Below are 16243 nucleotides of genomic sequence, written 5' to 3'. Positions count from 1 at the left end.
TACTTATAAAGACTAAAGATGCTTTATTTCCTCCCTTAGGCACCTCTGGCACACCAGGTGGCTCTGTCCCTAGAAACGAAATAGGTAAGTGATAGTTAAGGGAAATAGTGAAAGGGAAACCTGGGAAATAAAGTGCTGTGAAGTTTATTTTCCATTTTCTTTAGAGAAGAATGTCTTCAGGAAAGGGCTTCCAGTGTTTTAGGGCCACAAGTTTGATGCTGCCAAGATGAACTAGGAAGGAAATACTCTATTGTTCCATTCACTTTTTGCATTTTAGGTACCACTGAAGAGTTTTCTGGGATGACAATTACATCTGGAGGTTTTAACACAGGGAGGTTACCAAGAAGGAAATTCCCCTTACTTAACTTCAGATGTCATGATCCCTCTTTTAAGGCTGCTATAGTAAAATACTAACCTGATATCTCTTCCCAGTAGTCCCAATTACCAGACTTTATCATCTTGTTGCAGGTACCACTACAGTAGCTTCTCGTACTGCACTTGAACCTGGGAGTTCAAACACAGGTGAGCCAGCTAGCTGGAGAGAATCTTCCATGGTGCTGTCATTGAGAAGAGTACACCCTTTCCTTTCCTCAGAATGTTAAATGCTCTTCAGCTCACATTTTTCCACCTTTCCTCTCTCTTAGGAACTACGTCGCCCTCTAGAGGCAGTGGGGCCACAGGAATCAATACAGGTGAGCTGGTGGACTTGACTTCTCTGCTTTCTGATGACATCGTAACTAAAACTTTAGAGTGCTGATTGTTCTACATAACCGTTCTCATTATTATTTCTTTTATCCCTCGCTCCAAACTATGAGGTAAGTACTATTTCTTTTTCACAGATGAGAAAATCTGTGGCTCAGAGATATTAACTAACTTTCCCCAAGTCACACGGCAAATAAACAGCAGATTTCAACTCAGGCAGTCTGGCTCCAAAGTCCATCCTCTTAATCATGACACTATGCTACTATTATACAATATCACTAAATTTCTTTATTACATGTCTAAACTTTTCTAGAACATTAAAATTTCTACACCATCAATACCCAAATAAAAAATTCAATCCTGCTTTATTTCTTTTCTAGGGGAATCTAGTAGCCTAGTCACTGACATTCAAACAGGTAAGAAAAGGAAAATGCCCTTGTCTATTCAGCATTGACCCCAGAGAAAAGAATGTTATCTTTGAGGGTCCCCACCACCACCCCAAATTGCACTCTGACAAATTTATATTCAGAATGAAACATTACATTAGAAAATGCATAGAACAATTCTGGAACAAGCTATTCCTGAAAATGGTCTTTGTACATGATGAAAAGTTCTGTAGTGTCCTCCTCCTAATCTAGAATATATACTTACTATGGGAATGAAATTACATGATGTTACCATTCAACTTTGCTTTCAGGCTCTACTGGATTGGCCCCTGGCAGGACCATCTTGCCTGGAAGTTCCAGCTCAGGTAAATCAGGGAGGTAACTGGTGCTACAATTTCTGTCTTAGGGCTGCCTCTGGAGCAATAGCATATGATACCTTTTTGTAAAATTTAAATTTCTATTGTGTTTTTCCCATTATCATTTAGGCTTCTTATATCCCTATCCCCTCCACAATCACCACACTGATGTCCATGTCCAGCAGTCCTTTTTCTTTTCTGTTCAATCCCTCCACCCTCTACCTACTCCCATCATAGCTATCATCCTGCTCTCTATGAGTATTTGCAGATGATATGATATTCTACATAGAGAACCCCAAAGATGCCACCAAGAAACTGCTAGAACTGATAAATCAATGCAGAGAAGTAGCAGGATACAAAATTAATATCCAGAAATCAGTTGCATTTTTATATGCAACTAACAGAAAGGGAACTAACAGGAAGGGAAATTAAGAAAACAATCCCATTCATGATTGCTTCAGAAAGAATGAAATACCTAGAAATAAATCTAACCAAGGATGTAAAAGGCCTCTACTTAGAAAATTATGAGACATTGAAGAAGATACAAATAAGTGGAAGCACAAACCGTGTTCATGGATAGGAAGAATTAACATCATTAAAATATCCATACTACCCAACGTAATCTATAGATTCAACACAATTCCTATCAAGATTCCAATGTCATATTTCACAGAACTAGAAAAGTATTTCCAAAATGTATGTTAAATGTGTTAACAATTATCTAATATGTTCCCATAATTTTGGGAAGGTTATGTAGTCGTCTTTTTTTCCTTTTTCAGTTTTATTAAATGTATTGGGGTGACACTGGGTAATAAGATTATACAGATTTCTGCTGTACAATTCTATAATGCATCATCTGGTTTGTACTGTGTGTTCACCACCCAAAGTTAAGTCTCCTCCCATCACCATATATCTCCTCATATACCCTTTTCTACCTCTCCCCTCCCACCTCTCCCTCTCTTAATCACCATGCCATTGCCTGTGTCTCTGAGGTCCTGCCGGCTTTGTTTCTTTCCTTTTTTCACCCAGCCCGACAAATCCCATTCCTTCTAACAGCTGTCAGTCTGTTCTGTGTATCTATGAGTCTGTTTCTATTTTGTTTATTTGCTTATTTTGATCATTAGATTTTACATATAACTGTATTCTCGATGATTACATTTTAAAGGAGTGGCTCCCAGGTCTTTGAAAAAGACATCCTGGGCTATAAAGCTGGCCACAGTCGGAAGGAAGATTTACATCACAAAGAGGGAGAGGAGTGGTGGGAAAAAACACGTGAGGGAGGCCCGGAAGTTATGCTAAATTTCCTTTTGGAAGATGACTTTGAAGTTCAAACAGGGATTTTTTCCCCTAGGCCTTTTTTTGGTTAGGTTTTCACCAGAACTCCTTTCCTGATGACTTAGTAATGGAACTCTTAGTTTGAAATCTCTGGGTATGAGACTATGAAATATGCTATTCCCAAATTTTTTAATATTTCATTTTCCAGGCTTCTCCTCAGTGTCAAATGGAATAAAAACAAGCCCCAAAGTGTCCTGCCCATGTGACATGAAATGCCCGAATGTACTGGAATGAGTTGTCTAATCCACACAAAGCTTTCCCTGAGGATGATCCTGTTGTGTGGTCATCGGTATACTCACAGACGCAGAAACTAGATATGCATACGTGTTATTCTAATGAAAAAAATGACAATGTCATCCTTTCATTTCTCCTCAGAAATCATTGTAGAGGCAACAGGAAATGAAGAAACTGAAAATAAAACAGGTCAGTATGGGAAAAATCCTAATTTCTTTGTTATCTATTCAACTAACATTTCTTTAATACCCTGTATGTGTTAGACTCTGTAGCAGACGCTAATAGCCAAGAACATCAATAAAACGTAGTCCTTGTCATTTTATTACTTTGTATGTGGGGGGATTAGTATGGGCACTGATACTGTCTTTATAGTGTGTTTAACGTTAACCCATAAACATGTGCAACAGTTATGGTCTCAAGGGTCCAGTGAGTGGAGAATATTAATTTCCACCTATTAGTTGGTATTACTGAGTGCAGGGAACAGAAAGGATGTGACTGAGTTTAATAATGGCGGCGGTCAGAAGGGAATTCTACTAAACAGCCCTTGAGAAGAGACATGAGACAGCATGAGTGAATTCAGGAACCAGCCAGATATTGACAGAGTCTGTACGAGGTTCAGGGAAGAAATGGGATTGGAAATGTAAGTAGAGGAAAGTTCATGAAGAACAGTATTGCCAAACTTCAACAAGACTTTAATCCTTACACTAAATGCGATCCCCATAGGAATTTTATCAAGAGAATAATATGATCAGATAGGTGTCTGGGATAGATTATTCTGATAACAAGGTGGAGATTAGGAGATTGTTCCTTTTTTTAGACATTATTTATTTTATTTTTAGACAGGGAGGAAGGGAAGGAGAAAGAGAGGGAGAGAAATGTCAATGTGTGGTTGCCTCTTGTGTGCCCCCTACTGAGGGCCTGGCCAGCAACCCAGGCATGTACCCTGACTGGGAATCAAACTGGCTACACTTTGGTTCTCAGGCCTGTGCTCCACCCATTAAGCCACACCAGCCGGGGCTGGAGATTGTCCTTTATGATTCATCTTATGAATATCTTCAATGAATTCTTGGAATTCTGGTTCATAGAAGATGTTTCTGCTGTATCAGTGCCTAATAGAGTATTTCTCTCTCCTGCTTCTGGTTTCTGCTAATCTGCTGAACTTTCTTAATTGGGGAATAGCCTAGCCCCCCTCAGTAAACAGAGATGTTTGATCCTGCCAGCACCCACATCTTTAATTTCCTTTCTGTGTTTCTGTACCTATTATTTGTGGGCATCCCTCTACCTAAACATGCAGAAATTTTAAGTTCTTTTCAAATACTCTGTTGCTTCTAGGCCAGACTATTTACATGGTATGTAATAAAAGTATTGATCTGATTTCTAGCTGCTTGAAAACAGAATTTGAAATTTATCAGTAAATTGTTGGGTTGACCAAAATATATGAGGTGTGAAGGTTCAAAAAGAAACATGTGACCTGTTGAAAGTGCTTGGTGGGGGGAGAGATAGAGCTAAGTTGAAATAGTTCAAGAAGACTAAAAGAAGATAGAAGTTCTTAAAGGATTAAATAAGTAGGTAACTAAAAGCACTTATATGTGTCCTGTATATGAATTATTCTTTTCCTGTTTTGATGATATATTCTCTTGTCTATTCATCAGAACTTTCTTCCAAGGAAATCTGCAAGTTAGAGAAGTTTACCTTGATGCTTTCTCATTGCTCCTTCAGATTCATGTATATCCCACCAATTAAAATTTGTGACCCAAAGGGAACACTTGCTGATCGTGGAATTTCAAATGCCACGAGGAGCAGAAAGAAAAGATAGATAGGAATATGTCTGTTCATAAGACTAGCAATGTAGCTCATTATTTTCAGTAATGAGGTAACTATGCTTATCTCAAAACTATTCTAATAACTTTAGGGACTAATATGAGCTGTCTGTTTTACACAGGATGTCCAGCACCACTTCCACCACCTCCAGGTAAGAACACCTGCATTGAAAACCAATCATTCTGCATCAGTGATGCATATAAATCAATTTCAGAGGTCATGATAATAAAAGTCACTCTGAAAATTTTATAGAACAGAAAAACTTAAAGTAGATGAATTTAGTTTTTATTCAGTGAATAGTAGTCTGTTTTCTTCCACACAAACTGATGAAGCCAAACCAAATAAATGTTATCAATCAGAATAGTGTACCTACTAAATAAAGTGCTTCATGTGATTATATGATATCTTGATCAAAATTGTCACTTGGTAACATCTTTTAAACTAGGTAATTCCAGCTGTTTTGAGAGCTACTGTAGTGAGAAAAATTAAACTTAAATTTCAATAATTTTAGTGGGTTTTGAGTTCCTACTACTCTCAAGCCAAAGTGATAAGCTTTGTCACTTTTGTAACTTTTGGCAAAAGTTACCAAAAAATTTCTTCTCTGACCATAGAATATAGTGGGAGATGGGAGGTTTTCAAAGAAACATAGGCAAATTTTATATAAAGCTGAGAATAAATTTCACAGTAAGAAACATGAAATGCATAACAGAATTGTAATTTGAGGACAATATTCAGACTAGTCCAGGGTATATAAATGAAGAAGTAAGACAAGGTTGAAAAGTAGATTGGAGCCACATTAGGGCAGATCTGAGAAGCTAGAATGCTAAAACAAATAATATTTTACAAGACTATTAAGGAGGTGTCAGAAGTTTTTAATCAAAGAAATGATGAGATGAAAATTAGGCTTTAGGAGAATTATCCTAACTACAGTATCGAAAATTGACTTGATCAGGAAGAGACCTGAGTGAGAGTAACCCCTGAAAAAGCCAGAGTGTGCTCCATCATTGATAGTAAGATCCTAGATTATTATACAACAAGAAGAACCAGGAAAGGAAGGAGTTCAGGTGAGGATGAAGATACAGGACTGCAGTAGATTGGATATCAAGTGATAGAAAGGAAGGAACCAAAATGACTCCTAAGTTTTAAGCTTAAATGATTGAAAGAATAGCTTGGTTCTTAATAGGAAAAAGCCAGTTTAGATGAGAAACTGATTTTAGGGGAAGACTATGCAATCTTTTTTGCACATTGAGTTTGATGTTTTCATAAACTGGCCAGCATGCTGTTTATTTGGCTGAGTGAGGTCTGGGTGTGCCTCACACAAGATGTTGGGACTGGAGCCAGAAGTTTGACAGCCGTCTACCTAACATTCCAGTGGACACTTGACATGGTCGTGAGGGGGAGTACCAGAGGGATGACTAGAGACAAAATGCGAAAAAGGAGAAAGAGCTGATAAGAGAGGAGAATTTCAGAGTGGTGAATCCGAAGGAAGAAGAACATTTTCAAGCTGAGAGTTACAAGTGTCAGCTGTGATAGGGATCTCAAAAACTGAGAAGGCCCTTGAGACTGGTCATTGTAAAGTCTTGGTGACTTGTAGGCTTATGGAAGCAGACATCAGGTTGTAAAATAGTAAGTAAAGCAGTAGCCATAAGCTTTATGGACCACTGCCTGGAGAAATCAAGAATTCTCCTTTGGAGGGGCTTGTAAAAACAGAAAATATATGAGAGCTTATTAGAGAAAGTTTGATCAAAGTGGGTGGATATGATTTTTCCATGTTAAAGGATCATACAGTCCTCCATAATTCTGTCTCTCTGAAATCCTAGTGCTAATTACAGTATTGTCCACCTGCTGGTTATCTACAAATAACAGATGGTTGTATTTTGCCAAATTTAATTAGCATTTATCATTTCATGTTAACAGTTTGCCATGGCCCACTGGGAGAAGAGAAATCTGTATGTACATAATTTTCCTCTACCTTAATTCAAATTTGCCATCATTTCTGTATTAGAACAGAAGTCTAACTTCATTTTGTTTCCGAAGCCTGGAGATGTCTGGACAGCTAATTGCCACAAATGTACCTGTACTGATGCAAATGCTGTGGAGTGTAAGCCCAAGGAATGCCCTTCTCCACCCACATGCAAGACTGAAGAGAGGCTTGTGAAGTTCAAAGATAATGACACCTGCTGTGAAATTGGATACTGTGGTGTGTGTTCATAATACATTATTTGAACTGAATGGTTGTTTCCTTACTCACACATTCCAGAGGTATTTATTGAGATACTAATATATGACAAACACTGTGCTAGGTAGAGATGATAAATAAAAGAGAATCAATACTTGCTCTCTTAAAATTTACTGTATTTGGTGTGGGGGAACTGGAGTGAACAGTTATGAATACAATCAGTAGATTAAAGGGGTATGATGTTGTCATGGGAAGAACATTGTAATTGGCTGATATATACATTGTCATTGGCTGATATGCACAATGCAATTTCTGTTTTATAAATAAAAAGAATTATAATGTTTATTTTAGTATAAAATAATGTATTTGTTTTTCAGAACCAAGAATATGTTTCTTTAACAATACCAACTATGAGGTAGGTAATGGTTGTTTCTACTTTCTCTATTTTTATTAATATAATTATGAATAAAGGCAGGCTCTTTCAGTTTATGACATGAAATTTTCATAAGTAATGGTGAGGCAGAATTCATTTTTTTCCTGTATTCAATTTCAAAAGGAATGTCAAATGTAATACTCAGCATGGCTCACTTCAAAGGGAGAAAATATACTCGATCATTAACTACCTAGCAATGGAGCTTCTGAGTAATATTTCCCATGGGTCTCACCAGATGGAGAAGACACACTTTGTAACATTCAAATCAATGAACAGAGTTAAACTGTAATTATAACCAGAAAGATCAGATGGCCAAACTGTCAGAGATCAAATAAGAAAACCCCAAAGACTAGAATCTCATTATGTGAACATAGCAATACAGTATATTCAAGGGTGGGTTTTGACAACTGATTTAACATTTTGGAAAGTAATTTAACTTTTTAGAAAAAAATATCAGGAAGCTATAAAAACCAGTTGATTCTCAAATTGACTTTAATACATTGGAATTGGTGATACTAAATATTAAAAAATATGAAATAAAGTACTCATATATGTGATATGTTAGGGAAGATATAAAAACAAAGTCTGATAGTTTTTAATTTGGTAACTCATTTATCACACCAAATTTTTAGTTTTGTAAAAAAGTTTTTAGTGTCCAAAGGTGACCTGACTTGAGAATTTATGACAGTTTTTAAACATTAAAATATTATGATGTTTAATGAACAAAGAAAATCTTTTACCTTTAATCATTTATATGCAAAATAATTGAAATAAAATTCTAGTTGACCAGAAAGTTTATTTTGTGGTTTGAGACCCTAAAAGAAATATAATTTTCAAATCAGGTGTTTGAATTTTGAACATAAATGAATTATAAAGCAATCTAGAGAACTTTAAACATATGGAAACACAAGCAAAGATTGAAGTAAAATGTGACTTGTTATTTTTGATAAGCCTACTTTATGCCATTTTTTCCCATTTGGATTTCTTATTTGTTTTCCCTTAAACTTATAACAATTGGTCAATTCACGTCTCCAAATAAAATAACCTTTCTTCAAAATACTTAAGAAGTATAATAGAATAACAGTATGTGAATTTTAATTTGAAAATCTTGACTCATTCTGTGCTCTCAGTAAGAAACTTTGATTTATACATGGGAAGTGGAAGGCTTTCTGTCCACCTCTTCTTAAATATTAGCCTAATGGCTGAAAGTGCCCCTGGAAGTTCACTAAACATCATGAATTTGAATTTTTAACAGGTTTTATTATCAACTTCAAATAGAAACCAAGATGAATAATTACTTTGTTCTCTCCCCCCTCCCTACCTCCCAGATTGGCGCTTCATTTGGGGACCCCAAGAACCCCTGTGTCTCCTACTTCTGTGACAAGACCGGTTTGGTTACAGTGGTTCAAGACTGCCCAAGGCAGACCTGGTGTGCGGAAGTAAGTCGTCTTCTCAAGCAATAAGTAGCAAGATTCACTTCTCATATTCAATGCAAGCACGACCTGTCTTCTTCTTTAGTTGGTAACGTTTCTGCCTGGCCAATAGATGTCTTTATAGATTTCATTCCAGATAGCTCATCCACCTTTTATTGTCAAGTATATTTTTCATATCAAGGATATATTTGCAGGCTCCATAAAACTTAATATAGTGCTATTCTAGAAGAAATAAATTACTGTAGAAAGCATATTGCTATTTTTAACAAAAACCCTAGTTTGTTTTTAAGGCTTTTGGAGTCAGGTTAACAATTTTCTATTAAGGTTCAAAATTTTCATGGAATCCCACATATGTGTACTATTCATATTTTTCTTTGTGCTACAGTCTTCATTTTTATCCCCCCCAAGTGGGATGATGGCTTTGTGTTAATGAATGCTTAAATTTAAGTTATTAAGGAAGGTTTAAGCTCAACTTATTTTTCTTTCTGAAGATAAAATTGACGATGTGTTTTACAGCTTTAGTTTAGCACTCCAGTGTTGGATTTCAACATCGACTGCATTTTTACTCTGATGCATTGATAAGTTTAAGAGCACAATAATGTGTGAGGTAAAAATCCCTGCCCATAAGAAACTTCCAGTGTCTAGTGGTAATGTCATTATTAAAGTATTTTCCAATTAAAGTGAGTAAGGAATGATTTTTGATTTCTCTGTATTTTATTTCGGAGAAAAATTTGGTGTAAATATTGTTTTTCCCTTTTGACCCACTGTTGCAAGAGTTAGTGTAAATACTCAGTCTTATTTTTATTACTACTCCCTCCCATCCGTGCTCACTGATCTGAGATCACGCTCATCTGTTCCATCTGCCCCCCCATGTGATACTGGTTCAATAAGTGAAGACATGTTATATTATTTATAGAAAAATACAGAAAATTTTCAGTCTTTTTTCTTTCTCTCCCACCCATATAGGTAGACCGAGTCTATGATTCAAAAAAATGTTGCTATACATGTAAGTAAAATTAAGCTCCACATGTAGAGAAAATGTGTAAGCTGTTGGAAAAAAAAAAAAAGCTTCTTTAAAACAAAATTGCTGATTATTAAGAGGTGTCCTGTGTTAATAACACAACAGGTATTCTAATCTATTTAATAAATCCATAAACTAACAATGGATATTTGCACCTAATGTGCTAGATACTTATTTATGTTGGTTGCAACATTCCCCCTAGGAAAAAACCAGTGACGTTTACAAGAAGGAATAATATTGTGAAATAATATTGTGAAATAGTTATTACTATTCTCTAATTTGATTCAGAAAACCGAGACTTAGCAGTTGTTAATGTTAAACCTTTCTGACTCTCTGATCTGCTTTGCTTTAGGTAATACTAATTGCCGGTCTTCACTCGTGAATGTCACTGTTAGGTACAATGGTTGTGCGAAAAGACTTGAGATGGCAAGATGTGTAGGGGAATGCAAAAAGACCCTCAGGTGAGTTTTTGAGTGTATACTGTATGTTAATTTTGTAACATTGTGGGGGCAATAAAACTTTCAAAACATTACATGGAAAAATTTTTATATGACAGCTCATGGTCAGGACCTTAATATGTAAAATATTCAGATCTGAGATACAAACATTTTCAAAAGTGACGATTCACTCTGAAGTAGCTTTCTGTGTATATCAAACATAATGCCCTTATGCAAATGTATTTTCATACAGTGAGTACAGAGTACGTAAGCAAATACTCTCGCTAAAAGTGCATTTTTAAACTGTCACAAGCACTTTACATATAACATTTTACTTTTTTCCCTTTATGTATACTTTCACATATAAATTAATTTATGGAGAATAATAATTTGGTTTTAGTTGTATATTTAAAAATCTGGGTTTTTTGTACCATAATGCTCTAATTATGACATTATAATTCTCCATTTTGAATTTTTTTTCCTTTTTCTTTTGATTTTACCTACCACATCAGAAATTTGTAGTGAGGGGAAAATGTAAAACAGGTGTAGGAAAACATAAATTGGTTGGGCGGCTTGGTCAATCACTTAGCCAATTAGAACTTGAGCATCGATGTCAACTTATTTCAAAAGACGTTCCAAAAATATTTATTTCTGATTTTTTTTTAGGTACAATTATGATATCTTTCAGTTGGAAAATTCCTGCCTTTGCTGCCAAGATGAAAAGTACGAGTTTAGAGAAATTCTTCTTAACTGCCCCGATGGCAGTACAATGTCTTACAGATACAGGCACATCACCAAGTGTTCTTGCTTAAACAAGTGCTATGCGTCTTCATCTATGTCATAGGCATGATCTATGTCCAGAGGGGCCACTTAACATTAACATTGCCTTTCCAGTTATAACTTGCAGGCATTTATTTTACAAGTGAACAAAACTAATCACCCACTTGTGAGAATAAGTAAGATTTGTATCTCAATCAAAAGGTGAATTCTCATTATAAGGCATTTTGTTCTGTTGTTGACCCAATCTGGACAAATAAATATCATTTCACAAGCAATTAGTGAGTACATGTATTTATTTTGTAGCAATAAGAATTCTGCAAGTCGAGGAGAAATGGAGTGCTATCACGGCTCTCCAGTATGCCCATATTCCACTCTTAATGGCCTCAGGAGGCCATTCTCCCGAGGCCACTCGTTCCATCCCTTCACAGTTAAACTTGCTGGAAATGGAGTCTTTGTTCTCTTTTCTCACTTCTTCATGCCAGTTCCATCACCCCTTTCATTCCACTACAACTCTCTCTGCTTAGGACATCAGCGGCCTCCTTATAGTTCTTTCTATAGGATCTGGTATCATTTCCACTCTTCCTTTCTGGAATCATTTTTCTTGCTGTTTCTGTTACATCATTTTTGATTAATGCTCATACCTTTTATGGACAGCTTCCCTTTTGCCAGCCCTTTAACTTTCATTTCTCCAAAGGTGCATCCTATTCCTCTTCTCATTTTACTCATGTTTCTTAGATGATTCCATCAACACCTGTAGATGTTTTTATACACAGAGGATTTCTAATCTGTACGTCCAGTCCCAGCTCTTCTCTGAATTACAGCCATTGATACCACTTGAGGAGAGGAGAGTGGAATTCAGCCAATCAGAGAAGTGAAAAAAATAAGAATGAAAAAGGGCAAAAGTAGCTAAAGGGACTTAGGTGACAATGTCAAGAGAACCAATGGACATGTTATAGGGGTCCTAGATGGAGAAGAAAGAGGGAAAGGAGCAGAAAGTTTATTCAAAGAAACAATGGCTGAAACCTTCCCTAACATGGGGAGAGGAACAGAAATCTAGGTTCAGAAACCCAGAGATTTCCAAATAAGAGGAATTCAAAGAGACCCCTATTTGACAATTTATAATTAATATAATTTATAATTAAAGTATCAAAAGTTAAGAGGAGAGAATCTTAAAAGCAGCTAGAAAAGCCTCTCTCTCTCTCTCTCCCTCTGTCTCTCTCTCTCTCTCTGAAATTCTGCTATTTGCTAAGTTTTCCCCTTCTATCCATTGTCTGCCTTGCATTTCAAACACATTTTGGCTCAGTTAGGTAATTTTGTTAAAGTAACATGTGGCTTAGGTAACACTGGCCCCCAAAAGTATTTCGGTTATTGTAGCAGGGTTGTCCAAACTTTTGGCATCTCTGGGCCACACTGGAAGAAGAAGAGTTGTCTTGGGCCACTCATTAAATGCACAAACGCTAACAAAAATAAAAAATCTCGTAACATTTTAAGTAAGTTTACGATTTTGTGGTTGGGCTGCTTTCATAGCCATTCTGGGCCACATGCAGTCCCCAGGTCGTGGGTTGGGTATTGGTCCTCTGTCAGAGAATGTTCAGGAAATTCTTGGCTGTTACATATTATTCATGGACATTAAAGAGCTGTCCACCCATATTCCTTGATTCTCGTGGGCTCAGTGGTCTTACGACAAACAGGGCATCGATGGCAAGTATTCACGTGAGAAATAGCAGTGGTTTAACCTTGTATAATGTGGTAGAAAGCAAAATGGCCACAAATTCCTCCCATCCCTTTATGCTCAATCTTGCCACATGGATTTACTTTTCTTCCCATCAAAAGGTAGAGCCTATTTCTCCAGTCCTTGAATCTAGGTTTAGCCTGGTGACTTGCTTTGGTGACACAACAGAGGCTTGAAAAAAAAGAAAAAACTGGCCTGTTGGAGTTTTGCTATGCTGACCCTGGACATCCTTTACTGTCATATGAACTAAGTCCCAGAGTAGCATCATTGCAGATGAAGAGCCATAAGGACAGAGGTTCCAGTCATCCCAACCACCCCAGCCACCTCATGTGAAACCTCAAATATGTAAATAAGATCATTTGAAATCATCCAGTCTTAGCTGAGTGAGCCCACACCAGAAGAATCGCCCGTGCAATACACATAATTGTGAAAAATAATAAATGCTTGGTGTCTGAGACTACTAAGTTTTGGGGTGTTTTGAATGCATCAGTAGTTAACTAATGGTTGGCAGGGAGCAGTAGTAGTAAGTGACAATGGGAAAAAGTGAATAAATTTAGAATATGTTTTGAAAGTAAAATTATAGGATCTGCTAACAATTTAAAAACAGTAAGAAAATGTGGGAATAAAAGATAGCTATTAGGTTTCAGTATCATTTATTAAGATGAATAAGTCATTCATAAGTAAGGGGTAGACTACTTACCAGAATTACCCACAATACCAAAAGTGTGAAATTTTCTGCATTTCACAATATTTACCCCTTTGCATTATCATGTTTTCAATGAAAACCATATATCTCATAGCAGAATTAAGATATAAGTGGTTATAAGATATGTGATATAAATATAAAAACAAATAATTAGGCAAAACCTCAATATTTTTATTTGTTTTAATTGGAAAAATCAGTATGAAGCCAGAATTTCTTTTTCTCATTCTAAAAATATGTACATTTGATAACTTTATCTCCTCGCTTGTCTAGAAGGAATAACAACCAGCAGAAACAAACAGCCATTGTGCACAGATATTCGTTATCAAACGTTTGCCACTGAAAGAAACCAGGGCTCCTCAGACAAATGGCTGATTTGTCATCTGGGCTGTAAATATGAAATGTCTTGTCATCTCTGAAAGCAAGGAAACTATACAAGACTCTTGAGATCACGTAAAAAAGACACAGAAGCCAGTTTAAAAGTGCTCACAATGGCAAAGGATAAATTTGAGCATTAAAATAATCATTATTTAAATTCATTGAAAAATACCACACATATATATTAAAATCCATGTGTTTATAATACTAAAAAGAAAAAAAAACCTCTTTAGCCATATTAGGATAGTTGCTAGATATCAATTGTTTTTTCTAAAAATTGATAAAGGGAAAGAATCAAGCATTTATCCAGCCACTGCTGTATGCATATGTAAGATAACCAAATAGTTAATGAGAAAAATTTCTTCTTTATACAAACTAATACATATAGGAGATATAATAAAATTCAAAGATAGCCATTTATAATTCCTAACCAAAAACAGGCAATCATAGCCAATTCTTCTTTAAGCCATTATGTGAAAGATTATGGATGATTTTACAAAGGCTGAAACCTCTTGGCCCATTTATTTGTAATATTAATGTTACTAACAGTGAATAAAATAACCATTGTTCTTACTGATTCAATAGCGAGAGAGAGTATTAATTATAAACTATTCTTGGTGTATTGTCAAAAATCTAGAAACAGCAAAATTAAAACCACCAACTCAACAAATAGTACTTAGTAAGTGTTTATTATGCATTTAAGAACAGTTTGTGAACTGAGAGCTTTTAGTTTTAAAACTAATGTGAAGTTCAGGGGGTGATGTTACAGGATGGCTTATAAAGTGTAATTGAGGAGTTTTCACCCTACAATGGTTAAAGGCTAAAGATCGGTTATTACAATGGAGGTTTCCAAATAGCAGGGGATTGGTTAAAAGTAACCATCTCAACCATTTTGAGGAAGATGACTTGTTTCTTTTATGATTTTCAGAGACACAAGAAATAATGGAAGTTAAATTTTCCTTGTATTCATGATATAAGTTAGACTTACTTTGCTTACATGGCTTAAATAGTTTTGTCTGCTAGGAAATTTTCAAGTGAAGCCTCCATTTTATGTTGAATTTTAATAGCATTAAGCCTGAATCCAATCTAGCATCTGACTTATTACAGGAACATTTGAAATAATACTGTGAAGATATGCGGTCAAACAAGAATAATGACCCAGTTTATTTGGCAAATAGAATGATAAAGGAGGAGAAAATGATATACTGGAAAGACTTAAGAATCATAGGAATTAAACACAACGCATGGGTGTAGTGTGGGTTCTTTCTGGGACAAATCAACCTTATGAAGACATTTCTGAGAGAGGGAGAATAGCAAAGATTGTGTAGTAAGTGATATTAAGGAATTGACATTAATCACATTGGTTACGATGATGGTATTGTGGTTGTACTTTCCTTTTTAATTCTTCTCTGTTAGATATATATACTCAAGTATTTATTGGTGAAGTGATATAATATCTCTTATTTGCTTTAAAATCTCCAGGAAAAGAATGCATTGCTACTCTTGGAGGTTTCCTATATCTCATGAAGGATGAAATTTGGCAAAAGAGATTCTCTAGAGACAACAAGGTACAAAGGAGATAATGTTTAGCTTTGACTACACATAGGTTTCAAATAGAATTCATTTATATTTCAAAGAAATACCTAGAGTGTGGCATTCTTCTTTTTGTCGGAAAGTTATGCTAGATTCTCAACATTCACTTCACACTTTCACATATTACAATTGCTATCTGCAGGCTAGAAGGGTTGGCAAGACCCAATATGACATGAAACCAGTCCACAAGCATTGCAGAACATGCGCTCACTCTGTGTAACAAGAGCTCAGTGCGAGTGACGCATCCGCTCATCACAGCATTGCCCTGAGTACCCTTCAACGCTCTACGCTGTGGCTATGGCCCCGATCATGCCCTCTTGTACATTCACATTTCAAAAGTTCTTGCATATTTAAATGGAAATGAGATCTATTTTGGTTGCCAGCTTAAAAGTGTCACTATCTGACATTGCTATGATAATATGCATATTCAATGAATGTATATGGAACGAAAATATACAGCCTGCCTATAGAGTATAAAGCAGACAATATGAGCAACCCATGGTTACATTATTGTATCTGTTTTGGTTGATATTTGCAATAATAGAGCTATTATATATCTAGTTGATTTCCTTCTTCACCAAACTATCACAGAGAAATGAGGCATGCAACATGGTGGAAACTCAAATAATTCCTTTGGAATCTATTGATATTTCTTTTGACCTTCTAGTACTTTGGAAGTTAATGCCCGATGGGACTACACAATAATTGTGTAAGCACTTT

At 35.9% G+C, this 16243-nt stretch overlaps 1 protein-coding gene across 9 annotated transcripts in view; it reads left to right on the top strand.

Moving 5' to 3' along the window:
• LOC112318433 (mucin-19) overlaps positions 1 to 11392 on the top strand; it is a 94408-nt gene extending 83016 nt beyond the window's left edge. For 6 of the 9 annotated variants that reach the window (XM_071221049.1, XM_071221052.1, XM_071221055.1 and 3 more), the window contains 14 exons: positions 40 to 84; positions 469 to 522; positions 645 to 692; positions 1083 to 1118; positions 1400 to 1453; positions 3155 to 3202; positions 4956 to 4985; positions 6752 to 6783; positions 6872 to 7034; positions 7391 to 7428; positions 8775 to 8885; positions 9846 to 9885; positions 10253 to 10361; positions 11004 to 11392. In XM_071221049.1, the coding sequence (XP_071077150.1) occupies positions 40 to 84; positions 469 to 522; positions 645 to 692; positions 1083 to 1118; positions 1400 to 1453; positions 3155 to 3202; positions 4956 to 4985; positions 6752 to 6783; positions 6872 to 7034; positions 7391 to 7428; positions 8775 to 8885; positions 9846 to 9885; positions 10253 to 10361; positions 11004 to 11181 (986 nt within the window). In that variant the 3' untranslated portion in view covers positions 11182 to 11392. The remainder of the gene's footprint in view (positions 1 to 39; positions 85 to 468; positions 523 to 644; positions 693 to 1082; positions 1119 to 1399; positions 1454 to 3154; positions 3203 to 4955; positions 4986 to 6751; positions 6784 to 6871; positions 7035 to 7390; positions 7429 to 8774; positions 8886 to 9845; positions 9886 to 10252; positions 10362 to 11003) is intronic. The other 3 variants (XM_071221056.1, XM_071221054.1, XM_071221050.1) reach the window with 1 other exon arrangement.
• Positions 11393 to 16243: the final 4851 nt, after the last annotated feature.

Source organism: Desmodus rotundus, chromosome 3 (genome assembly GCF_022682495.2).
Source record: "Desmodus rotundus isolate HL8 chromosome 3, HLdesRot8A.1, whole genome shotgun sequence".
Taxonomy (NCBI): Eukaryota; Metazoa; Chordata; class Mammalia; order Chiroptera; family Phyllostomidae; genus Desmodus; species Desmodus rotundus.
This window is presented reverse-complemented; position numbering and strand designations above follow the sequence as displayed.